The sequence below is a fragment of the Podarcis melisellensis genome (genome assembly GCF_964234715.1).
Source record: "Podarcis melisellensis genome assembly, chromosome: 15".
Lineage (NCBI taxonomy): Eukaryota > Metazoa > Chordata > Lepidosauria > Squamata > Lacertidae > Podarcis > Podarcis melisellensis.
In genome coordinates, this window is record NC_138532.1 from 31843972 (window position 1) to 31870573 (window position 26602).

At 48.1% G+C, this 26602-nt stretch overlaps 1 protein-coding gene across 2 annotated transcripts; it reads left to right on the forward strand.

Annotated features, from left to right (window-relative positions):
- The first annotated feature begins 986 nt into the window (after window positions 1–986).
- Window positions 987–25147, forward strand: DTX2 (deltex E3 ubiquitin ligase 2). Of its 2 annotated transcripts, XM_081889707.1 has the most exons (10): window positions 987–1110; window positions 7375–7768; window positions 9417–10035; window positions 12860–12918; window positions 15657–15791; window positions 19244–19314; window positions 20177–20335; window positions 22553–22714; window positions 23385–23474; window positions 24643–25147. In XM_081889707.1, the coding sequence occupies exons 2-10, from the start codon at window positions 7489–7491 to the stop codon at window positions 24865–24867; spliced, it is 1800 nt and encodes a 599-aa protein (XP_081745833.1). In that variant the 5' UTR covers window positions 987–1110; window positions 7375–7488; the 3' UTR covers window positions 24868–25147. The 2 variants fall into 2 exon arrangements, with proteins under 2 accessions (XP_081745833.1, XP_081745834.1); XM_081889708.1 differs by lacking the exon at window positions 15657–15791.
- The last annotated feature ends 1455 nt before the right edge of the window (window positions 25148–26602 follow it).

Here is a 26602-nt window from a genome sequence, read left to right on the forward strand (position 1 = left end):
CTTTCACCCACCCTCCAATAAAATATCTGAGGGAGCTGCTCCGCACCCCTCCCCCAAGATGAGGGGCATTGTCATTAGGATGGTGTGTGTTGCACGGCAACTAGTGACTGATTATGTGGGGCAGGGCTTACCTGCCCCCCATTTCCCCCCCAAGTTGGCACCCCTGCTTCCAAGGGCTGGTGGGCAGAGGCAGAAGCAAAAGTAGGTTCAGCAATGAGTGCAAATTTTACTTGTGTACCCTAGGCTAGTTTCTACACACACACATGTAAGGAGAATCTGCTGATTCCCCTTACCCAGACTGCATTAAAGTTATTGTTAGGAGAATCTGCATACTCAAACTGTACTGTATTAAGAATGTGTCAAGCATGTTTGTGCAGGAAAAACTCAGCCTTGAGCTAGCCTGATAGAGAGCAGTAGCTGTTTTTAATCGCATCTAATCCAGACCACAACTAATAATATGACAACATCCCTAATCCAGGTTATTATTACAGTGGTACCTCAGGTTACATACGCTTCGGGTTACAGACTCTGCTAACCCAGTGCTTCAGGATAAGAACAGAAATCGGGCTCCGGCGGCGCGGCAGCAGCAGGAGGCCCCATTAGCTAAAGTGTTGCTTCAGGTTAAGAACAGTTTCAGGTTAAGAACGGACCTCCGGAACAACTTAAGTACTTAACCTGAGGTACCTCTGTATTATGATTGCAACCACCACCTGCACTCTTGCAAAGGTCCCTTCCAAAGGAATCACCGCCACCACGTGGGAAGAGGCGGAGGGGGGGCTGCTGCCCTTCCCACTTCCCGAGACTACCCTTCCCAGGACGCACCGCGGCACTTGCGGCGAGCATGCGTGGTTCGGGGACGGGGCGCGGAATGGAATGGAATGGAAGTGCAGGAAAAAGAAGAGTCTTTTCAGGGGGAGGGGAGGAAAGACTACGACTCCCATGATGCTGCTCGGCAGCGAGGAGGCAGTGCCGATGATGACGATAGCGGCGGCGCATGCGTGCTTACTCATTCTGGCTGAGGCGGAGGTGGCCGAGAGGAAGCAACGGCAGAAATAGCAGCAGCGGCAGCAGCAGCAGCGGCAACGAGGAGCTTCCTGGCAGCGGCCTCCGGTGAGGGGCTGGGAGGGCGAGGCGGCTCAGCCCCACTCACACGGCGGGAGGTGGGGCGGTTTGGGGAGGGGTTGAAGACTTTTGGGGGCTGAGAGAGGTCTGGGGGGCTTGGGGAGTTGGTTTTTTTGGGGGGACGGGTTTTTTCGAAGTGTTGCGGGTCTGAGGGACGTGGGTTGAAGGGCTGAGGGGGCATTTTAGGGGGTCCACGACCCCTCGTGCCTTTCAGTCTCCAGCAGAGCTTTTCAGGGTTTTTAAAAAATTAAAATAAATGGTGTTTTTTTAATAAAGTGGAGTTTCTGAGAAAATTGGGAGCGGCCCTTTAATAACGTGACATTTTTCATTTCCTCCCAGAAACTCGGGGTGGGGCCGTTGGTGTTTGTGGTCTCTTGTTTTCTCTTTCCTCTCCTGTCCATTTTACCCTCGCAGCCCCCCCCCCCCGCCCGGTAAGGTAAATTAAGACTTCAGAGACGGAGAGAGTTACTAAGCAGCCAAGTACTGTACTTGCCCAAGGCCACCCACCCACTGTGATTTCTTTCTTTCCTTCGCTAAGTGAAGACCTCTTAGTCTTCTCTCACCACTCCTTCTAGCCCAAGGACGACTCTCAAAACCTGTAGGTTGTGGTTTATTCATTTATCGTATTTTGTATTTTTAATAAACCCTGCCCTTACTTGAAGGAGGAACATAAGGTAAGCAGAGGAAGTTTCACTTCTTCTGTCCCCTTGCCCCACGAAACCATTGTGCAAGGGAGATCAGCCCTGTGTGGTTAAAGTGTCAGACAGGGGCCAGCAAACTTTTTCAGCAGGGGCCGGTCCACTGTCCTTCAGCCCTTGTGGGGGGCTGGACGATATTTTTTGGGACGGGGAAATGAACGAATTCCTATGCCCCACAAATAACCCAGAGATGCATATTAAATAAAATGACACATTCTACTCATGTCAAAACACCAGGCAGGCCCTGCAAATAACCCAGAGATTCATTTTAAATAAAAGGATACATTTTACTCGTGTAAAAACATGCTGATTCCCGGACCGTCCGCAGGACGGATTTAGAAGGCGATTGGGCCAGATCCAGCCCATAGGCCTTAGTTTGACTACCCATGGACTAGGACCTGGTTTCAAATCTCCATTTAGCGATGAAGCTCACTGGGTGACCTTAAGGGCCATTTGCTGCCTCTTAGCCTAACCTACCTAACAGGGCTATTCTCCCCCCCCCAGCTGGAACTCACAGGAACTCAGTTCTGGCACCTCTCAGGTGGACGTCATTGCCGTTATAAGAGAACAAGGGAGGCGTTCATGGTGATTTCCGGCACCTCTTTTTCCAGAAAAATAGCACTGCTGTGACGATTACAGTAAAGTGGGATGGGAAACCGTGTGGACCACCTTGAGCTCCTTGCAGGCAAGGTGGGGTATAATTGTAATAATGATGATGTGTGACCCAGCGATACCCAGTGGGCTTCAAGGCTGACTTAAGAATTTGAACCCAGGACTGCCTGGTCATAGGCCAGAACTCTATGGGGAGGAGGGGGGTAACCAAGTGGCCTCTAGATGTTAGACATCCAGCTCCAATCATCTGTTACTGTTGACCATGCTGTCCAGGGCCAATGGAGATTGGAGTCCAACAGCACATTGACTGCCTTTAATACACCACACATTGCTATAGTCACCTGCCTAGAAAATGGTGGACTTGTTTTAGGGGTGCTTTAATGGTCCCCTGGGCAAGGTAGTGTTCCTTTAAGGATTCAGGCTTCTCTTGAGGGAGGTTTTGTGTGCTTGTGCTAAGGCACGCATGCTATGGTACAACTTTTTTTCTACAGGAAAGCTGTGTGGGTGTGGGATGGGTATTTTGGGGGTGTTGTGGTTTCCCCTCCCAAGAAAGGGGGGCTGCTGAGTGATCAGAGCTGTTGGCAAAATTGTGCATTGGGACGTAAGTCCCTCCCCTAAGGGTGTGGGTATATATGTTTGTGTGTGAGGGATCCTCCTTATATAAGAAAAGTATACCCCTAAGTCCCTTCTGCTGGGGAAGGTTTCTCAACTTCGCCAAGCTTCCAGGAGGCATTCCATTGGCTGTTGGTTGGAATCAGGATGCTAGGCTAGGTAGGTTTTTGGTCCGATCCAGCGGTGTGTTTCTTACTGTCTTAGCAGGGTTGCCTTTTCTTGACAGAGGTCACCAGGCATCTGAGGTCTAGCCTCTTTTCATTTGAGGGGTCTGAGCTGCAAGAATCTATCACCCTTCAAGTAAACAGGCCTGCCTCTGGGGTGGCTTGCTGTTTGGCTGACTTGGTACCTAACTTTATGGTCCTAGACAGCTATTCCCCATGCTGGAAATTTAATGGTGGGAAATTCCTCTCCCTTCCTTTATCATTCATATGTCAGCTAATCTATTTGGGGAAGGATGAGTAATAACTTTGTGTGTATACGTGAGAGCAGAGGGGATAGATGTCATCCAGCTGTTTCTCAGCACCTCTTGTGTGTCATTCTCGGCTCCATTTACTTACATTGAGTAATCATTCCATGTTGCCAGAAAGGCATGTGGAACTGCTTCCCCTACGTTTAATACTCACCCCAACACCACAGGCCTTAGTGGAGTATTTGCATGTTTCTGGACTTCATTTTCTTCCACATCTCTACAGTGTTGCTGGAAGTGGCTTCCGCAATTTGTCTGTGAATGGGTGGACCCTCTTCGTTCTCTTGCCAGGGTTGCTATGAAGAGCAACAAAATAATCACCGTACTCTAAGTTTCTCAGAGTGGGTTACAACATCCGAACACAGCACAGTATTAAAAACAATTTAAAGCGACTTACACAGGTGGGTCCTGAAAACACATAGCTCAGGTGTCTTAAGCCAGGGTTAATGAGGTGCATCTTCAACATTTTCCAGAAACTGCTGAATGAAAGTGCCAGATGCACCTCTGTGGAGATGGAGTCACACAATTTAGGCGCTGCCACCCCCACTCTAAGCTTCTGCAGAACTACCAAGGGGCTCCTTCTGCCCATCTTAGCAACTGAGAGGGTCTGTAGGGAACGCGGTAGTCTTTCAGTTATTTGGGGTCTAAGTCATTTAGGGATTTAAAAACTACTGTGAGCATCTTGAATTGGGCCTGGAAATGCACAGGTAGCCATTGCAGCTGTTTTAGAACAGGGGTTATATGAGATCTAAATGCAATCCTAACCAGTAATCTGGCTGTGGCATTTTAGACCAGCTGAAGTTTCCTTCCAAGGGCAGCCCCATTAAGGGAGAGTTCAACCCTTTCCAAAACAGACAACCAGCCTAATTTAGAAAAATAAAAATACTGGAAGACTGTTCTTTTGAGCCCTTAGGCAAAATCATATGTAAATACCAGTAAGTGGAAGCATGCATCAGAAATGTGAAATGGCCAAGGTTCTCGAGTGCTTGAAAGTGTTCAGCAGCAAACTAGTGCTGGTCACGTTTAAACCCTCCATAGCTGGGGTGGGCTAATCTGTGGCCCTTTGGATGTTGTTGACCTCCAGTTTCCATCAGTCCCAGCTAGCGTGACCAACAATCAGGGGTGATGGGCGGTTGTATTGCAATGTCTGGAAGGCCACGAGTTCCCCATCTATGTTGAACCGAAGATGAGACTGTTCTCGGAAGGCGCTCAAGGCCATCTTGATAGTCAAAATAACTTTGAAACTAATTGGTAGCTATTGCAAGAATGCGCTCACATATGTATGTTCACTTGCTTGGATATCTGCTCATTGGCTTGTTTTGGTGCTATGTTTTTCTGTGGGCCCTGGGATCCTGGCTCTGGGCCTAGAGAGGGGAGTTATCTGCGAGCCTTGGATAGTTGCCACCAATGCCTTCAAGGGTCAGGTGGATTGATGGTAGATTCTGGCCAAGCTGACATATGCAGCTTCTTTTATAAGTAATGTATACATGTTTACCTGCTTGTGGACAAGTCATGGCGACTGCTTGTTGCTGCTGTGTTCGCCCAGTGACTGTAAAGGCAGCAGGGCTCTTTACTCCATGTTGCAAGTTTACACCTTTCTTTAATAAAGCACTGGAACTGGCCGCTTTAGTGTTTTTAAGATCCTCCTTTGGTATCCCTGCACCAGACTACTCCCACAAGCCCCACTTTGTGCTTGCAGTTTGGGACACCATCCCTTCTCTTGAGGCAGGAGTGCACTGTGTAGTTGTAGCAGCAAATGATGAAGCAAAAGCAAAATTCCCGAGTACATTTTAGTTATATAGTGGTATCTCTGGTTGCGTACTTAATTCGTTCCAGAGGTCCGTTCTTAACCTGAAGCAACACTTTAGCTAATGGGGCCTGCCGCGATTTCTGTTCTCATCCTGAAGCAAAGTTCTTAACCCGAGGTACTAATTCTGGGTTAGCAGAGTATGTAACCTGAAGCGTATGTAACCTGAGGTACCACTGTACTTGAAACTACAGCCTCCTTGAGGCAGGGGTCTTTCCTTTTATTGCTTTGCAAAAGTGCCACCAATAAGGGGCGTCAGGGTGCCATTTATTTTTTTTTAGCCCTCCAGCTTGACTCTCAATTGACCTACAAACCTGAGTTACTCAGCAGTAGCATTCTATGTAAGCTGGTTATACTTTGCTTGTATGCTGAGTTTCGAAGCAAAGTATTTTCTGAGGGGAGAAAACTCTGTGTTTTGACTTGAAAACAGTTTCTTCCACTCTTTACAGCACACAGCAAAAGCTTTGGTGACCTCTTGCCTCCCTCCCTGGTGTCATTTGTTCACATTTGAGTTCAATGCATCCAGCTTGAAAGGGAGTGCATGTGCTGTCAGCTTTGGACTGGGGACCAGAGTTCATGGTCTCATGTATTTCACCAGCTATGACCTTGTGGGGCGTTTTCTGGCTCATAGCTTTTTTCCTGCAAAGCTCTTGGAACAGGCTCCACAGTTTCCTTGAGGAACAGTGAAAGCAAAACGGATACAAGAATAAAACCGAAACCTTCTGATCTTATAAAATCAGCCTGCATGAAAGCCTTTGTGCGATTGGTTAGAAAGATACCACCACCACCCCCTCTTTGTCCACACATGCTGGGCCCAGTACAACTGATCTTTCCTCTTTGCCCTCCCAACAGCCCCAGGAAAAGGAAGCAGTTCTTTTGTGGAGCCTCTCTGCTTTGAAAGGGAAAGCTTTCTTTCTGAGCTTGTCCTAGATTCTTTCCTTGGTGGAAAAAAACCCTGGTTATTTGACCTGCTTCTTCCTTGTTCCTACCTCCTTTCCGAGTGCCATGCAGGGCTGATGCTGTCAGAGACAGGGTTCTTGGGCAGCAGTTGGAAAGGGCAGAAGGAGGCTTTGCCTGTGTGCTTGTAAGGTAAAGGTAAAGGTACCCCCGCCCATACGGGCCAGTCTTGACAGACTCTGGGGTTGTGCGCCCATCTCACTTAAGAGGCCAAGGGCCAGCGCTGTCTGGAGACACTTCCGGGTCACATGGCCAGTGTGACATCGCTGCTCTGGCGAGCCAGAGCTGCACACGGAAACGCCGTTTACCTTCCCGCTGGTAAGCGGTCCCTATTTATCTACTTGCACCCGGAGGTGCTTTCGAACTGCTAGGTTGGCAGGCGCTGGGACCGAGCAGCGGGAGCGCACCCCGCAGCAGGGATTCGAACCGCCGACCTTTCGATCAGCAAGTTCTAGGCGCTGAGGCTTTAACCCACAGCGCCACCTGTGTGCTTGTAGCAGCTGTCAAAACTACTTGTTCCTACCAGCAGCCAGAGGCTTCACCCACATGAAGCCATGTTCCCAGGCTCCTGCATAAACCAAACAGACCAGAACAATCCTAGTTGTTTTGTTTTTGTTTGTTTTTGAATTACCTTCTTTTATGCTGTTACTTGATCTTCCCATAGGGACAGAGGACGAATTCATTCTGTCCGCTTTCCACAGTGGTGCAGTGGTGGATTGGAACATAGTGTGGATTTGTATCGATCTTTGCAGTGCAATTGATCTTTGCCCCTCATTCACCATTCTTTTTAGGAATATAGGAAGTCAGATCATTGGGTCCATCTAGCTCAGAATTGTCTACACTGACTGACATTGACTTTCCAGGGTTTCAAGCAGTGGATGTTCCTAGCCCTACCTGAGATTGAGTCCTGGGACCTTCTGCGTGCAAAGCAAATGCTCTAACCACTTAGCTGAAGTCCTTCTGTTCTTGCTCATACCATTGTATTGGTGGAGGGTGATATTACCATGTATACTGTATTTGTTTGGCATCCACTTGTTTGAACCTTGAGTAACAACACAGAGACTCAAGCCTAACATTTCCTCCCTTTTAACTTGCAGGTGTGACAAGCTGCTGTTGCCAAAGATGAAAAATTGAATTCTGACTTGACACCATCCCGAACCTTTCATATTCCCCCCACTTTTTTTGGAGGAAGGGCAAAAAGCCCATTGAAGATGGCAACTTTGCCAAGTACCTCCACCGGGCCTCCCCCGTCCCTGCCAGATCCAGGAGTTGCCGTATGGGAGTGGCAGGATGAGTTTGGCAGGTGGAGGCCGTACCCAAGCGGCGTGTGCAGCTACATCGAGCAGTCCTTCCAGGCTCTCATGGCAAAAGGGAGGCAGTCACTGCCCTCCTGGCCTGCCAACGGCAGCATTCCTTTGGGGCAAGCGGATTCCACGCTAGCACCTTACATCATTGACATACCGAATCTCACACAGTTTCGGCAAGATACAGGTAGGAAAGCGGCTGTGCTAGCTGGCCTGGGCGTGACTTAGCAGTGGCCCTTCTGATAACACTAGAACTTGTGGACATCCGATGAAGCTGGATATTGGAAGATTCAGGACAGATAGAAGGAAGGACTTGGTCACACAGCACTGAGTTAAACTATGGAACTTGCTCCCACTGGAGGCAGTGATGGTCACCAATCTAGATTGCTTTAAAAGAGGATTAGACTAGGGCTGGACGAGATTATGTAGAGGCGAATACTGTAGGGCTGGGCAATATCTGGTTTGCAACATTGTGATATATCACCAGATAAACATCACAATATATTGATCTATCATGATGGCTGAAATAAGGATTGAGCTGTGTAGAGGCATTGGCTGGCTTCACAGTTTTTCCCTCATCGTGATTTTTGCATCACACACACACAGATACAGATACACGTCATGATTTGCAATATATTGGCCAGGTCTAAAATTTTGAAACCGTTATCACAATACAGACTTCAAAACGGTTTTGGATGATGTATCAATATATCGCCCAGCCCTAGTGGGTAATATCCAACAAAGTCATACTCGAAGTAAACCTGTTAAAATGGATGGCTTAAAGTTACCAAGATGCACCAATTGCCTACTTAGAGTAGGACAAACAGTGTGTGTGTGTGTACATACGTACACACACACACACACACACACAAAATTGGGGGGTGGGCAGGAAACCTAGCAGGAAATGCCTATCCACAAAACTTTGTAATTGCAGTGTAAAAAAACCCAGGCAATCTGGGCTGTTCAGAAGCCAGAGAGAATGGCAGGAAATCTTCCTTCCTGAGTTTCTGAACATCTTTGTAGAAGGGAGCAACAGATGCAAAGTCAGGCCGCAGGAGTGTGGTGCTTCAGCTGTCGGCAGTGGACAGATTAGCAGATGTAGGGGTAGCAAACACTCTCTGGTTGCTGCTGGACTACAGCTCCCATGATGCCTGGCCATGTTGGCTGAGGCTGGTGGGAGTTGGAGTCCAGGAGCGTTTAGAGAACATTTGTGACTTGGGCCCAGGCTGTCTGAAAGGTCCCATCTCCATATGTGAACCTGCTTGGGTGCTAAGATCCTCAGGTAAGCACCTTCACTGTCCCATCAACATCAGAGGTACAGCAGGTCCACAGGAGAAAGCCTTTTTTGTGGTTGCTCCCAGGTTGTGAAATATCCTCCCAAGAGAGGTCAGACTGGGTTCCTCTTTGTTACCCTACCACCAGTAGTCCAAGACCTTCCTGTTCAGATGGGCCTTTGGAAACTGAGGTGCAGACCATGCTTACCACTGGGCTGCTGTCAGGGCAAACCCAGTGTTAAATGCTGGCTCTAAATGTGCTGTGATATATTTTGACTATTGTTTTCAACTAGGTTGGTTTCATTCTTCTGTATTTCATAATGATGTTTTTAAATGTTGCAAGCTGCCTTGAATCCCTACTTGGGGAGAAAGGCAGGATAGAAATACATTAAATAATAGAGGAGCTGAACAAGAATGCAGGTCAGTGTTGGGTCTTCTGTTCTCTGTTATTTAGATTAAGAGTTACAGGTGTCTCCAACCTGGAGGAGGAGAAGGAATGTTCCTTTGGCCCCAGGATCCCTTTCCTCTTCACAGTAGGGTTCTTGCATGCTCTCCTTGCAGGGACCATGCGCTGTGTGCGCAGACACGTTTTCCAGTTGGATTCAGCCCCTGGGCAGGGAGTCATCTGGGAGTGGCAGAACGATGATGGCGGCTGGTTCCCCTATGAGATGACCGTCTGCATCTACCTGGAGCAAGCCTTCACGGTCAGCACCCCCCAGGCAGATCTTGGGCTCTTTGGCTACAAGTACAGCATCGATTTCATCTCGCAGACCCAGACCAACAAGGCCACGGGCTACCAGCGGAGGATCCGGAGGCGGGTGGATTCTCCCTACCCAGTCACCACAGTGACGGGGCCTCCTCATGCAGGACCCTCATGCACATGCCAGCAGTGTTTGTTGAACAGTGGGACTGGCCCCATTACATCACGTTTTCGGCACTCCATGGTGAACCTCCCTGGACCCTCCGCCGGAACTGCCCCCAGACCCTCTGCTGGGAATCTGGGGGCTGGCAGGACAGCGGGGCTCAGTTCCTCTCTGGTGGGCTTTGTGCCTTATAACAAGCCAGCCCTGTCCGGAGCACGGTCGATGCCAAGGCTGAATGTACACAGTGCCGGGGCAGCACCGCAGTCCGGAGCCGTCGCTGGGCCAAGCCCAGCAAACACTACATCAAAAGGAGTCAGGTGAGCTATGTTTGTTGATCTACTCTTGAGTTGTTAACATACTTTCTAAGCCAAGGGTGGGGAGCATCAGGCCTGCGGGCCAAATCTAACCCTCTAAAACTCTGTATCTCAGCCTTGGGACTCTCCCCCAGGCCACCCCCCCTCTCCCACTCTGCTTCACAGCCCACCAATAGCTTTGTCCTGTGCAAAATTGTGTGTTCTCCTTTTAAATCCAACCAGGTTAGACAGTCACTATGTTTTCTGGTATTAAATTCCATACTTCAGCTATGTGTTGTCTGAATTAGGACTTCCTTTTGTCCTGAATCTTCCATCCTTCATTGGATGTCCCTAGGTTCTCATATTATGAGAGAGGGCGAGAAAAGCATGGATCGTGTAGGGGGGTGGGAAGCAAGTTGTCACTGTGATTAGGATAAAAGTATGTTTAAGGCTCTGTTTATTAGGATGAGGCAGTTGCATTGGAGAAGACCCCATCAGCCAGACTCTTCTGAGCTGATCAATAGGGTGTTCTGCTTACGTGCAGCTTTTATAGAGATAGCAAATTTATCACAAGCCATGAACAATTTCTGTATATCACAGTCTCCCCTCCACCCCAACTCACCTTTTGTCTGAACGAAAAGACCTGAAATGTTATAGCCTTTCCTGGTGGGGGAGTTGTTCCACCTGCCTGATGGTTTTGACTGCCCTTATTCTGCACCTTTTCCAGCTCTGCAATAAACTTTCTGAGAAGCGTCAACAGGTATTCCATGTGTGGTCGTGCCACAGGCATTATGATATCGGCAAGGTGTGGAAGGTGTCAGGCCCTTTCCTAAGGATCCCCAACATGGGGTTTTCCTTTGTCTCTGCTTCTGCACACTGGATTCAGGTAGCAGGAGATAGAAAATATTCCTTCTGCCTGAGACTGAGTGCCACTGCCAATCAATGTGAACCCACTGCTGATGGTTCCCCCCTCTCTCTTGTATGGTGATGTTTATCTGCTGTACAAGAGCCTCTGAAGCCTGCAGCTGAAATAATGTCAATCTCCCAATCTAATATTTGTTGGAAAAGAGATGCAACTTCAGCACAGTGAAAAAATAAAATAAAATTGTTGATAGTTAGTGGACTCTCTTTCAGCCCAGGGTTGGGGAACCTCCCTCCCAGGGGCCAAATGTACCCCATGCCCAGTCCCCTCTAACTGGCCCTTATTACTCCTAAGGCCACAACTCTCACCGGCCCAGCTTCACATCCTCCTTGAGGGTTTCTGCCTGATTGAAATGTAGCTTTAAACTCTGATTGTGTCTCTCTCTTGCCTGGTGGGGTACCTGAGTGTGAAGAAACCAGCTTCCTGTACAAATATAAAAATCACATTCATTGTTCCACACACTTTTGCCTCTGGCCTCATCCAGCACTGGTATGTGCCCCTCGGAAACTTGCTCAGAAGGGTATGCAGCCATTAAATTTAAAAAAAGGCTCCTCACCCCTCTTGTAGAAAATGCAGGGTTAAATCGTCTGAGCTGATATCAGGCAGCTTCCTACGTTCCAGTGACTCTTTTCTTCAGGACACAATCTTACCGGCTGTCAGGCATTTGGGTAAGCCATGTTGACTGCAACATGCTCTTAAGCTCTCTTGGTGGCATGGGTTCACACTTTCGGATGCAAGTATTTAGTATCTGAGTGATTCACCCTGCGTGTGTGAACTGGCCTTCAGGTTAGGGTCACTGTATTGGTGCTGCTGCTTCTGCTCTTTATGAGGTGTTTAGACTTCCTCTTTCACTTGCCAGTGCTAAGTGGGGATCAGGCCTTGAAGGTGATGCTGGTGTTTGGGGAATTAGGTAGAAGCTTAAGCTGTGGAAAGGTCCTGTTTCAGCACCAGCAGACAGCCCTGGGCAGCTTTCCTCCACATAATAGCCTCCTGTCAGAAGTGTGCAATTACTTCTGTCCGGGCTCACATACTTGAAGCTCGCAAAAACCCACCTTCAAACAGAATATTCCCATGTATGTGATTAAAGGAAATCTGAGCAGCCAGCCATTGCTATCCAGCTCTTGGGCTGTGCTGTTTGCTGGTCAGCACTGCAGATTAAAATATTAATTATTTTTGTTAGATTTGGAAACTTCATTTTTGTGCGCACAGCAAAAAGCCCCCCTAGAGCTGCAGACGGTGTCTTTAATCTGACTCTGAAGGTTTTGTTTTATGAATCAGCCTAGATACAAAGCCAGGAAATACTGGATCAGATCAAAACTGTAGAGTTGTAAGGGACCAAAAGGATAATCTAGTCCAACCTCCTGCAGTATAGGAATTTTTGCCCAGTATGGGGCTCGAACCCATGACCCTGAGATTAAGTCTCATGTTTTACGAACTGAGCTGTCCCAGCACTTGATGGTGGTGTTGTAAGAAAACTTGGTATATCTTGAGCTGGAGTATAAGAAGCTGGTATTGGGCTTGAAATTTAACTTCCTGAGAATCGGCTGTTTTCTTTTTCTAAAAAAGCAAGTTTTGTGTGAGAGTGTTTTAAACTGGACAGTACTTGTTGAAATCTCAGAAAACTGATAATATATCCTGCTGAATAGGTTTTGCAGTGGTGGTGATGGGGTTGTGTATGCCTCATTTCCCCCATCTGATAAAATAACTATAAACTGTGTCCATGTGTACAGTTTGCTTGATTTATCCATGGCTGTAGGAGTCAGCTGTTCAGGGGGCCAAACCTGGATTGCCTAGGCAGAGAGTGCAATTTTTAGCCTAGAGCATGTATAGCCCTAGGTATGTCTGATTCTCCTGCTTATTCCTTGTGGTTGCTATAATTATCCACTTTAAAACACATTCAATAACATTGTCCTCTTCTCTCCCCAGTGTCCCAAATCTACCAGTGAACATGTCCAGACACAGCAAAGTGAGCCGAGCTCTCGCAGGTAAATGGCTCTTGTTATTTCTTTTTGTTTCCCCCCCCCCCGCCCATGGCTTACATTGGCAACTGGGCTTATAAGGAACTGGCATCCTCATACCCGGTGCTGCTTGGGAATTCTAAGAAACAAAAAAAGCTGCAGTTATGAAAGGTTCAGTCCACCATCTTGATTCAAAATGGCATCCAGTTGGCACAGACGAAAATTTGCTCCTTGATCTCAGGACCCATCATGCAAAGTGTGGTTAAAATCCATGCAGGTTTGAGCGATTTAGTCTGCCATCTTGATTTAAAATGGTGTCCGGTTTCATCCAAACGTAGACAAAAACCTGGGAGTGTAGTCAGCTAACTTTTACTCAGAGCAGACCCATTGAAATTAACCAACCTAAGTTAGTCATGGCCATTAACTTCAACTCTTGAGTAAAAGTTAGTTGGATACAACCCCTGCTCATTGATCCCAGAAATTATTATGCAAATTTTTTTAAAAAAATTGTTGCAGTATCTCTTAGAGGTGTTCAGTGGCATAGCAAAGAAACAAAATGGTGCCCTCATTGATGGTGTGGGACTTCAACTCCCATCAGCCTCAGCCAGTATGACAGATAGTCAGGAATGATGGGTGTTGTAGTCCAGGAACCTTCTGGAGGGCCACAGGTTCCCTATTTTTAGCAGTTACCTGTGTCCTGTTGGGGTAAACAATACTGCCTGCTTCTTCCTGAATGTCCCTAAGTCCACGTCACAAAATGAGGATTTCTGAATTCTCAACAGATTGTCTTTTCATACTTGATACAGATTTCCCTCACCCCTTCTGCTTCTTGGAGGCTGCTACTGCTACTGGAGTTCAGACCATTGGTCCCCTTTCCCTGACAGAGGTATTGGGAAGACCGCCTTTCCATAGTTAAAACCATGCCTAAGGCGGCTCATGACATGAAAAGATGTATACAATTGCAAAAGTACAACAAACGTAGACAAAAGCAGAGAAAGTAAAAGCATATAAACAATCTGCACCTAAGTCATAATAAAATCTAAAATTAAAGATACAAGAAGCTGTTATTAATAACAGCAAGGTTAAGCCTCTCCAAAATTAAGTCATAACCACAACAAAAAACCCTAAACAATAACCCGCGCCAAGAGTCTGCAGGCATCCTGAGAAGCAGGGCCTGAAGGACTTGCAGCCAAGATAGTCCCTGGCCTCTTAGGCAGTCTCAGCTTTTGTAGCTTCAGTCAGTCAGTCAGGACTTCATCCTCCCCAGCTAGGTAGCAAGCCAGGGAGCAGGTGTTGCAGGACTGTCAGCTAAGATGTACCCCTGCCCCATATATTCCATAAGATGCTTGGACGATCTAATGGGAGGCTACAGTCCACAGATTCTCTTCCACGTGCTATATGTTTTGAAATGCATACTACTTTCCCCTGTGGCTCGCTCTGTGCATTGTGAGAATCTGCCTTAATTGGGCACAGTCTCACTGCAATGAGGTGCTAGGAAGAAAAGCCCAGGAGGGTGTGGGGACACCCAGGGAAGTCATAAAATGGGAGATGGAGGATGCACTCCTGGCACCCCCCCACATTTTTTTTAAAAAAGCAGGGTGTGGTCTTCTTTTTCTCCAAAATATGTTCACCACCTATCCTTCCCTGACTCTGTAAAGCAGGTGGCTGGTCTCCAACATGGGTGCTTAGGAACAGCAATGAGTCTTGCTGCTTCTACATGTCTCAGAAACACTTTGCAGCTGCTGGGATGATATCTTGCCCATTTCTCGCTTTGGGACTTGAGTAGGCACTGCAGCAGCCCTCAATATGGTCGCCATGGTGAGTGTAGGCCTCAGGACTCACATGAACTTGGAGCACCACAGAATCCTCTGCCACACACAAATTCTGTTCTGTGTCATTGGCTCAGGGCTTTTCAGCAACCAGCTGAACCTAGGAGGGATCCCTTGAAAAACAGTGGTGTGTTTGTGACTTCTTGTCGTATTATGTAATAGTCTGGTTCAGATGACTGGTCTAAACCATGGTTTAGTGATTGAGAATGGACTGTAGCGAGCCTTGCATGCCCTACCCTCTAAATCTCCAGCTTGATCGTGCTTTGTTTTTTGTTGTTTTTTGTGAATGTTGGTTCGATCAAGCCACAGTTCCTCTCAAGCTTGTATGTCACATGGAACTATTGTTCATTCTAAAGTAAAAATGGAAGCTTTTGCTCTTTGCTGAACTCAAGGCTGGGAGCCTGCATTCCCCATCACCAGTAATGTGCTTTTTCTGGGAAAAAGTTAGTTGGGAAAATTCTCCTATGCCAATTAACCTTCCTCAAGCTTGTGCCTTCCATTTATTTTGGACTTCCAGTTCCCATCTGCCCTAGCCAGCATGGCCACTGCTCAGATCTGCTGTGGCCCTCCTGATGTTGTGGGCTACAAATGCCCCATCCCTGATTTATGTGGTCATTTGAAGTTGGCAGCTGTGAACGTGTCTGCTGCTTGACTCGCTTCCTTGCACCCCTCCCCCAAATTCCACCCTTTTGGGAGAAAGTGAGCTTTTAGATGTCTCTGTCTTACCCATCTATATCCCCACCCCCTTGCAATACTCAATCACCTCCTTTTCTTTTTGTGCTTGTTTTATGATTTCTTTTTACATTGGTCAAATCAGTTTCTCAAATCAAGGTTTCCTTGTGTTATTTCCTGGCAAATTGTGTGATGCAAATTTTCTTTTCGCTCCTCCTTCCCTCCCTTCCCCACCTTGCATGCTGATCTCGTGCCCCCCTGTAGGCATGATGGCCTTTCTGATGTCAGTCCCTGGATTCCCTGTGCACCTCAGCCTGGCACCTCAGCCCGCCAGAGCCCCTAGAGCCTCTAAAAAACACAGCTCAGTTAAGGAGGGGAGGAGGAGAGAGATCGCCAAAGGTAGCCCACTTGCTTGGATTCCTCAGGGGGGCGGGTTGTGGGGGAGATCTCCTCCCGGCTGCTGCCACCTCCTCCTTGCGGCATTCTGCTCTCCTTTCCTTCCTCCTTTCTGGCTTCTCTGGCAAATTGGATAGCTTTGGACGCTCTTTGGATGGCCTGGCCCTTTTCTGCCGCAGAGGGTCTTGACGCGATCTTTGCCTACATGCTGCTGCTTTGTAGTCTCTCCAGAATCTGCATGACCTTTTCTAAAGCCGCCTCTGTGCTCCCAAACAGAGAAGTCGGGTGGTCTCCAGGCTTTCTATGCTTAGAAACCAAGGTACACACAAGAACGAAGGGAAGGGTGGTGGAGGAGGAGGCTATATTTACAGTAGCGGAGGCTCCTGTTGCAGCTTATCGGATTAGCCGAGGTTCACCTTCTGGTGGCTGACACAAAAACAGTCTCGGATGGTTAAACTGGTATTAGTAAAATGTTTTGGGCTGAACGGCGGCTCAGTGATACCTTAGTTGCAGCTGGGTTTCCCAGGTTTGCAAATGTGCATAATACTGACCCCCTTAAAAATGTTTGTGTCCTTTAGTCTTAGGGCTCATCCATCGCGGCTCCTCTTAATTCGCTCATTTAGAAAGATTCCCAGATCACTTAATGATAAATCAAGTTCCTATTTGTTGCCATTGTGTTTGTTATGCTGAGACACATTTCCCTTTAGGGACGTAAGAAGAGCCTGCTGGATCAGGCCAATGGCCCATCTAGTCCAGCCTCCTATTCTCACAGTGGCCACCCAGATGCCCATTACGGGAAACCCTCAAGCAGGATCCAAGCGCAAGAGCCCTCTCCCCACCTGTGGTTTCCAGCAACTGGTATTTGGAACCATTATTGCCTCCATCTGGCTCATCCTAAAAAGAAATTCCAAAATCCCTGTTTTGCCCAGCCCCTTTGCTTTCGGCCTTCTCCAACAGCTGGTGCCTTCCAGATATTTTGGGCTGCCACACAGTCAATGGGTATTGTAATGCAAAACAACTGAATAATCATAAAATCTTGGAACGGTTCCCAAGGTCATCTAGTCCAACCCCCCGCAATGCAGGAATCTCAGCTAAAGCATCCATGACAGATGGCCATCCAACCTCTGCTTAAAAACCTCCCATGAGGGAGAGTCCACCACCTTCCAAGGGAGTCTGTTCCACTGTTGAACAGCTGTTACTGTCAGAAAGTTCTTCCTGATGTTTAGCCTGAATCTCCTTTCTTGTAACTTGAATCCATTGGTTTGGGTCTCTTCTTTTCCAGGCTAAACATACCCAACTCCCTCAACCGTTCCTCATAAGACATGGTTTCCAAGCCCTCCTCTGCACACGTTCCAGTTTGTCAATATATTTCTTAAATTGTGGTGCCCAGAACGGGACACAGTACTCTAGGTGTGGGCCTACCAATTTGGAATAGAGTGGTACAATTTCTTCCCTTGATCAGGACACTGTAATTCTGTTGCAGCCTAGAATAGCATCACATTTCAAAACAGACATACTAGGGGGATCGTTCCAACAGGGCAATGATTTCAACATGCCAGAAGGAATTATCCCCACCCCGTGTTGCTACTCTGGGGCTTTTCTCAACCCCACAAGAGGCAATTTTGGGGGTGGGGGGTGGAGATCGCAGAGGGTGTCGTTGCAGAAAGGAAAGTTGAATCCCATCCACTGCTTTCTGATAGGTTTCCAGACATTTTTGGGCCACTGCCCTATTGGTTCCATAAACTCATCCCCAGTTCCTTTTACCCTACCCTATAAAAAAGGCATAGGCAAACTTGGCTCTCCAGCTGTTGTTGGACTACAACTCCTATCATCCCTAGCTAACAGGACCAGTGGTCAGGGATGATGGGAGCTGTAGTCCTAAAACATCTGGAGGACCGAGTTTGCCTATGCCTGCTATAAAGAGTATTATTCAGTAGGGCAGTTCGCACAACCCACTAAGGAAGATAATAATACAGTAACATTCAAGCCAGTTGCAATTAATTGCACATTTAGTTAAAAAATAAATATATGCAGAAAAAGATGTATGCTCTGATCTAATATTGTAGCTAAAGAAGAAGAAGCAAAGAATTGTGCATGAAAAATATTTTTACTCAGTCTTGCCAACGACAGCATACAGGTGAAGGAAATTTAGAGCAGTACGTACCAGACGTACACAAATCTTTGCCTACCGCAGATGTACAGTAACTAATTTATAAGAAAATCAATAGCTGTTTATAATAATTGGCTTTCTTGTGACTTGCAAAGTCAGAATCATAAATACAAACAAATGTGACCAACGGAAATAGCTTTGAAAGTGGTAAGAGCAGTAAAACTTTTAAGTACAAAGAGAGGAAGGGGCTTTGCTATAGACTCTAGACTGGTCAGAACCCACTGTAAAGAACCACTGTCCTAATGTTTTCTCTCTGCATTGCTCTGCAAGCCCACATTTTTGCATTCTCGGAGGTGGTATTCTGGATCCTTAGCTCTGGGCAGTTTGTGGACAACCTGCTTACCTCTCCCACCAGTAGCTTAAGGCGCTGGTGGGGAACCTGTGGCCCCCTGGCTGTTATGGGTCTTCATTCTCATCACCCCTCTAGTCTGGCCCAAGTGTCAATGGGGAGTTGTAGTCCAGCAAAATCTGGGGAGCCACCCCTGGTTTAAGGATAGTGTTGCATGTCACTGTCCAGCTGCATCTGCTCTTTGGGATGAGGGGAGAGGACTTTGCATATGTACAGAGGTGCTCTTCTCCCCAGTAGACAACTGTGGCTTCCAGTAGGTGCACAGATGTTTTTCCCAGTGACAGGATCTCAATGCATTCTGAGATTACCTTTTCTTTCAAGGGGAACAACGGTAGAATGGTATTAAGAAGTCTCTCTAGGCAGGTGGTCCTCTGCCCAGGTATTGGACCCTTCCTTACAGACCCACTGCAGGAGCAGAGCAAAGCTTCCGTCATCGTTGCAAGTTGAGAGACCAAGGCCACGTTCACTGAAAGCACCTAGAGCCTACAATTCATAGAGTTCCCTGGGAAGAGGGATTGACCGTTAACCTAATTGTGGAAATCATAGCTCTGGGAGGGAAATAGGGGCCTCCTAACAGCGCCCTTAATAAACTGCAGCTCCCATGCCTTGTTTAAAGTGATTTTATCACACTTCAGACATATGGTGCGAATGGCCTCTACCCAGCTCTTATGTCCATCAGTGGAAACGACTCCGCCCTGCTCTGTGATCTTATGCACGTAGCATTGAAGCGCTGGCTGTGACTGCTCAGAAATTACTTTTGCTGGATTTAACCTTCTTGCACCTTCTCTAACCCTTCTTCCTTGGCCCGTCGCCTTGACTTGCCTGTGGGCCGCTTGCTCCTATTGCATCTGCTGTCTCCCAAGCAGATTTGTGTCTTAGCTTAGGTTAATGTCTCCCTCTGTGCTTTCTCTCTTCTCTTTCTCTCTCTCTCTCTAGGTGGCTCCAGCAATCCTGAAGAGGTGGTTAAGAAGTATTTGGAGGAGCTGAATTCACCCCCTGCTGATGAGGTGAGCTGAAGAACGGCCCCAGGAGCCCCTCCAAGCTAGGAATGGAGCCCTCCCTAGAAACCAGGGGTGGAGAACCTCTTTCAGCCTGAGGCAGACCTCTAGGTGGTGGGTGGGGCCAGAGCCAAAAGTGAATGCAATGAATGCAAATTTCTACAGTAGGCTTGTTTCTACACCCACCCACCCTTCTCTCTCTCTCTCCTCCATCCAGGCAAGCCAGTGGCAGGAGTTCAAGCAAATGTTCCAGCCAGGCAAAGCCACTGACGGCGGGTACAGAGCAGGGCTGGGGAGGGCTGTGGCCTGGAGAGAGTTCTGAGGGCCAGGTGAAGAAGCTTGGAGGGCCGCATTTGGCCTCCAGGCCTAAGGTTCCTAACCCCTGCTTAAAGTTGAGGGAGAATGGAAGGGGAATGGAGCTTTATTTGTTAATTTTTGCTAAATCGGTTACAGAGACATCACAATATAAGTTAGTTGTCAGGAGCAGGAGTCAGGCGTTAGGTCGGCGATAGCAAACACGGCGTCCGTGAAGTTATTCAAAGAAAGCAAAGCAGCGCAGGCCCAGTGAGCACAGCAACTTGTCCCTGTAGGTCTTGCCCCAATAAAGCAGTTGCGAGGACTGAAGGCCTTTCCCACTGCTCTGTACGGCTCCTCCTCTCCATGGTCTTTGCCAAGCAGTCACAGATTGCGCACACAGCCAATCTCTCCTCTGCTCTTCATTTCTCTGCGTGTCCTGGGAGACCAGGGGGGAGGGTAGCTGGTTGCGGCAGGAGGGGGAGGCTTCCTGGTTTCTTCAGCAGGCTGCCTCCACTCTGCCTCTTGACCCTGCTCCTCTTCTGCTTGAGTTGAAATACTGATTCTCTCTGTCCAGGATTGCATCATCTGCATGGAAAAACTAGGCGCCCCTTCGGGCTACAGCGATGCCTGCGAGAGCAAGACGATCAGACCGGAGAGCGTGGGGAGGCTGGCCAAGTGCACCCACACCTTCCACCTCCTCTGTGTGCTGGCCATGTACACGAGTGGCAATAAGGTACTTGGTGGGTGGGGTGGGTGCCTGTGGTCATGTGCAGAAGCAGCTACCCTTTCCCTAAACAGCATGGTGTGCAGTTGCTGCTGAGGGTAATCATTATAGCAGGGATGATGCTGGCGCTCCAGCAAGGCGTAACCTTTAAGGTTGCTGGAAACTGAAGACCAGGGATAGGGGCAGAAGTCTCAATTCTCCAGCCAGCTCCTCCGGTACATCAGCTTCAGCGAATGCTCCAGCTAGATTTCCATTAATACGCACACATATTCCATAAGGATTTTAGCTCAAAAAATAACCAAGCGCAGGTTCAAGTTACTTTCATTAATTCACAAAGCCCAGAACAACTCATTAATATATCAGTATCTTCACCCACAATTATGAATTTCTGTGCAAAAAGAAATGCCCTCTTTCGATTTTAGAAAACGGCAAAATGTTCTAACTCGCTTGCTTGCACCTATATCAAATGCCCTCCTGCAATGGTTGTTTGGCTACAGGAAGCACCTTTAGCAAGAAACCGACTACTAAAATGAAGTATTATTATTGTGGTCCTGGTAATTTCCTGCTCCAATCTGCCCCTACAAAGTATCATATGGACTCCTTATGCCTACAAGCATATAGCTGATGCATTTGCTGATGGATCATCCATCAAACTGATGGATGATTTAGAAGGATTGGGTCCAGCATCACTTTTGCTGTTCTTGTGCGCCATTATCCATACTCAGCAGAGTTAATTCTCAACGCAGCTCCTTCCTAGGAAACGTCTTTGGGGTTGAAGGCACACACAATAGGCAATAAACAATCATGGATGCCATATAGATTCAGTCGAGTGTAGAGGTTTACTTGACAGGCATAAAAGCATATTGGTAGCAAATATATACAGACATTCACCACTGCCGTGGTCAAGGCATGCTTAGAGTCCAACAAGAGTCCAAGACACTCTCTCTCTGCTTCTCTCACCAAAAGGCGCAAGCAAGAAACTCACATCAAGTTACGCAGAACCTTTGTTATCAGTGCTTCCTGTCATAATGTGCATGTCCAAAGAACAGTTCCCACAAAAAATGTCCTTGCATAGACAGAACAATCTCAGCCTTCTGCTGCTTCTTGAAACCACTTCTCTGTTCTTCTCTGTTTCTGGAACAAATGGTTCTCACACATAGAGAGAGAATATCCAAAATATGCATGTACCGATCTCCTAGAGCCCCCTGGGAAAAAGGGGTTTGTAGCCCTTGGAAAGACATCCTCCTCTCAGCACCTTGAACAAACTACAGCTCCTAGGATTCTTGGGGAAAGCCATGACTCTTTAAAGTGCTGTCACAGAGCTGTAAATGCAGGGGTGAATGTGACCTAGATGGTCAAGCAGCTCTGACTTTGTACAAGGACTTGCACCCCCAAACTCCTGTGGTTGCACACGGCTTTCTTTTTTTGCTGTGACCTATCTTCTTGCTGAGCAGTCCCCTCTCCCTCCCACTACACACACCCAGGAGTCAAAGTTTTTTGCCTGGTCTTGGTAGCCATCAAAACTTGGCTCCCCTCCCTGTATTGCAGAGAAAAAGCAAATCCATCCTCCTCCTACATCGCATGCCTGGCAAGCGGCCTTCCCAGAAGATAATGGGTGAAAAGAAAGGGCAGTGGCTTAGGCGCAAAGCAGCTGTTTTGCATGCGAAAGGTCCCTGGTTCCATCTCCCATGGTAGGGCTGGGCGAATTCCCTGCTTGAAACCCTGGAGAGCCATTGCTGCCAGTCAGACGATGCTGAGCTAGATGGGCTGTTGGTCTCACTCAGCATGAGGCATATTTCTAAAATACTAAGTGCCCAGTGCCAATTTGAAAGAGGTGCTCTCTGCCTCCTGTTGCCAGCTGTAACGATGGCAGAAAGAACTCCTTCCGGCCATCAAAATTAAATTTCTGGCTGCCACTGGTGACCTTATTTGTGGGCTCAAGAAGAGTAGGCATGCCAATCTATGTAAAAACTGTTCCAGCCGGAGTGGGATTGAATAGGTGCTTCTGGGAACTTAAGGAGGTGAGTGATTGCAATCTTCTCCACCCTTTGTGCTTCAGAGTTGTTCTCTGTAAGTATAAGCAAAACTTCTTTTAAAGGAATGGGGAGATGCAGGTGATCTGGAGCCTGCCTCAAAAGGTCCTGGGGCTCAGGCTCCCCACCCTGACACGTCCCCTGGTTCTCGGGGTTCTAAACCTTTCTTTGACCTGGTTTTTTTACCTTCCAGGACGGCAGCCTCCAGTGCCCGTCTTGTAAGACCATCTACGGGGAGAAGACAGGCACCCAGCCCAACGGGAAGATGGACGTCTCCATACTCTCCGAGTCTCTCCCGGGGAACGAGGACTGTGGCTCGATACAGATCATGTACCACATTAACAGGGGCATTCAGGTGAGAAAGTTAGAATGGAATCAAAGAGTTGGATCCCACAGGTCATCTAGTCCAAACCCCTGCTATGCAGTGGCGTCAGCTAAGGAAGAGGGGAAATCATAGCTCAGGGGTGGAGCGGCAGGGTACGCATGTTGGCTACCCCTGACTGTTGACATCCGTCTGTCTTGAGAGACAATGGAGGAGTGTGCCTTTGGGGGTGATGTCAAATGGCTAGAAGGTTACAGCGCCTGCTGTGGCTGTAGAGACCGACATGGGAGAGACATGTCCTGTTGCAGCTGGGGCAGTTGAAGGCATCCGGTTATGCTGCTATAGATGTACCACGGCGTTTCTTCTCTCTGCGCTCCACCCAGCAGCCATTCCTCCTCTGGTCACTGCTATGGGTGCACAACCTGACTGCCTGCAGGCACTGTGAACATCTGTGAGGGATTCCCACATATTGGGGTTGATGTTGCCAGCTTTCATGCCACATTTGCAGAAATCTTTGTAACTCAGAGTTGGTCTGCCAACACGCCTGACTGACAGCGTGCAAAGTACCCAACTGATACTTAACCAGCAACCCTTCCGACATGTTCCTACAGCACTGCCACCTTCCCGCAGCCACCTCTGAAGCTAAGTGGGCAGTACAGCCAATGACTGGATTTCACATGTGTGACCTTTGTCTCTCTTCCAGGGTCCAGAGCACCCCAACCCAGGCCGCCCATATTCCGCAAGGGGCTTCCCGCGCTACTGTTACCTGCCAGATAACGAAAAGGGAAGAAAGGTATGATGGAGTCAGCACCTGCGCTTACCTGTGGCAGTCAGCTTTCAACAGTTAGAGGAGCTAGGAGGTCAGCCTTAGACAACCTGATGCACTACAGGGGTTTTGGACTACAAGTCCCATCATCCCTAGCAAGGGCTGCTGGGAGCTGGAACAACTTAGGTCCAGGGTACCTCAGGGACTCTCCCGATCCCTTATATTCCAGCTCGAACTCCGGGATTATCTGCAGGAGCAGCTCTGGCTGCTCCCTGAGTAGGTGAGGCTCATTTGACAACAACAAGGAACTGAGCCTTTAGTGTCGTCAGCCCAGTACTGTGGAACTCACCACCACTGGAGATTCAGCAGGGGCCTTCTGTGTTAATTTTTAAATGCCTGCTGAAAACTTTTCTATAAAACACCTGGAGGGCATTAGGTTGGTGAAGGCTGTAATAGAGAAGAGAGGTGAGCACAAGCTTATGTCTTCTTTATTGCCTGTATTTTAATAGATTTGCTTCTTATATTGTTCAGATTCTGTTAAAAGTTTGATTACTTTTAACAATAATATTTTATATGGTTTTAGCTTTTGGTATTTTATCTGTACCATGTTTTAATTAGTGTCAGTTCCATTGAGCCCCAGAATGAGGGAAAAGGCAGGATATAAATATTATTATTAATAGTAGTAGTAATAATAATAAATGTAAGATGCAGTGGGGGACACTGGTAACTGTCCTGGCCAAAACCCCATCCAACACCAGGGACAGCTAAGAAAGGAGGTGAGATGTAAGGACTGGCAAACACCTCTCGATGAATGCAGAACAAAGCCAAATTAGAACTTCCCCATCACTCAAATTCAGCTCAAAACGGCACCAGCTTCATAGAGACAGTTCACACTTACAGCCAAGGTCCATTCGCCCACATGGTTGCAGGGTGCCATCTACTGCCATCTACCATCCAAAACTGCCATGGCCAAGACAGGGGGGGGGGTGCCCTCACTCTGATTTGGCTTCACAACAATGCATTTTCACTGGCAGCAGTGGCCTCCATTACGCCAACAAGTTAGTTCTGGGCGAGGGCAAAGCTTAACGCCCTCACTCTGATTTGGCTTCACGGCCACACAGTGTCACCAGCAGAGATGGCCTCCATTGAATCAGCAAGTCAGTTTTGAGTGACCTCCCTCCCTCACTCTTGCCAGGTCTTGGAGCTCTTGAAGGTGGCCTGGAGGAGGAGACTGATCTTCACAATTGGGACGTCCAGCACAACAGGAGAAAGCAACACCGTGGTGTGGAACGAGATCCACCACAAGACAGAGATGGACTCCAACACCTCGGGGCACGGCTATCCAGACCCCAACTACCTGGACAATGTGCTAGCCGAGCTGGCAGCTCAGGGGGTCACGGAAGACTGCTTGAGATCCTGATCACCCGCGTCAGTCGGATGGAGCCTGCTCCTGCACCTTCGGACTGCAGGCACCCCTCTCGAGGGTCGTCGCCGCTACAGCCAGTTGCCCCTGTTGCCTTAAGCTCGCTTGCCCCCCTTTCTCTGAGCAATAATGCTGTCTCTGGGATCGCCTGGTTGCAGGGAGGAGGTTTCTCTACTCCGTTTTGTATCTTTCTAAGGGCTTAGCCCAGCCTGAATGTACGCAGCGAAACCACCTCCCCCGTGTATAGAAGAAATGCATAAAAGGACGGTGACTTTAACTCTCCCCTCGTTGCCTTCTTCTGCAATATGTGGTTGCCGATGGGGAGGCGGGGCTTGGAGGTGCCTTTCGTGCAATGTGGGCTTGCCTGCTCTGGGAGGCAACCTGCAGGGGGCGCTGCATCTTCCTCCTGCATTGCAGATCCTGCATTTGAGCAAGGAAGTCTGTCTTCACGCAGCACTGAGTTAAACCCCGGAGCTCCCTCCCAGAGGAGGCAGTGATGTCCACCTGCTTTGGATGGCCTTAAAAGACAAAATATCTGAAGAAAGGGCAATCGTTGACTATGCTCTGCTTCCACAGTTTGAGGCGGCAACATTTCCCAATACCTGTTGCTGGAAGCCATAAGAGGGAAGAGTGCTCTTGTGTGCGAATCCTGCTTGCTATCTAGTTGGCCGTTACGAGAACAGAACGCTGGACCAGATGGGCTGTCGGCCTGATTCGGCATGTTCTCGTGTTATATGCCCTCCAAGGTCACTTCCTGTGTGCCAAAGTTTGCAGAGCAGGGCGAAGAGCTGTAGTTGAGACTTCTCCATGATCTGCTCATCTTCTCTGTGCAGCGAGATGTAGAGGCAGGGCAGCATTCATTTAGGAGGTCTCTTTCCGTGCCAGGGATCCAGGATGGTGTTGCTCTTTGGGAAGCGGTGGGCTCTCCTCCAACAGACGGTGACCTTTCAGGGAGGCCACCATTGCCTCCCACATGGCAGGAAGCAGGTTAGGCTGGATGACCTCTGAGGTCCCTTTCAGCTCTATGAGTCTGCGCACCAAAGTGTGCAGAGCAGGACATCCAGAACAGTCAAAAGGGCCTGAAATGAGTTTCCTATGAGAAAAGGCTACAACCTTTGGGCTTCTGAATTCAGGGCAGGAAGGCAAGTAAAGGAGAGGGGACTTGGTGGAAGATGTTTAAAACGATGCATGGTGCATGGAGTAAAAGGATAGAGGGACGCTCTTCTTCCTCTCCCAGCCAAGGGAAGTCCTCCTTCACACAGCAGATAGTTGGATTGTGGAACTCTCTCCCACAGGAGGCACTCCTGACCACTAAAATCCCAACACTCTGCTTGAAATGTGCTATCAACCTACAGAGAAGCTGCTGGCAGCTCTGTGTTCTTTGGAGCTGAAGTAAAATAGACCCCCTGCATCAGTAAAAGCAGGAATTAACACCCTGCATGCGTTATGCAATCAAATAGGTTTGCATAATGTTGTTCTCCATAATTCTGCATAATTTTTATTACTATGCTAGTCATACGGAGAAGTAAAGTCTTACTCAGCTAGCCTTTCAGCCTTCTGAGATAATATGGCCTGCCTTTGCCTACATACTTTGAAGTGTATTTTCACAGCCACAAGGACTTGCTTACAAAAAGAACTTCAACCCCTGAAATTTGAGATTCTCAGGATGCTGAATTGTATAACCATTATTTGGTTGCTTGGTTTTAATGCTACGGAGCTGGAATCCTCACAG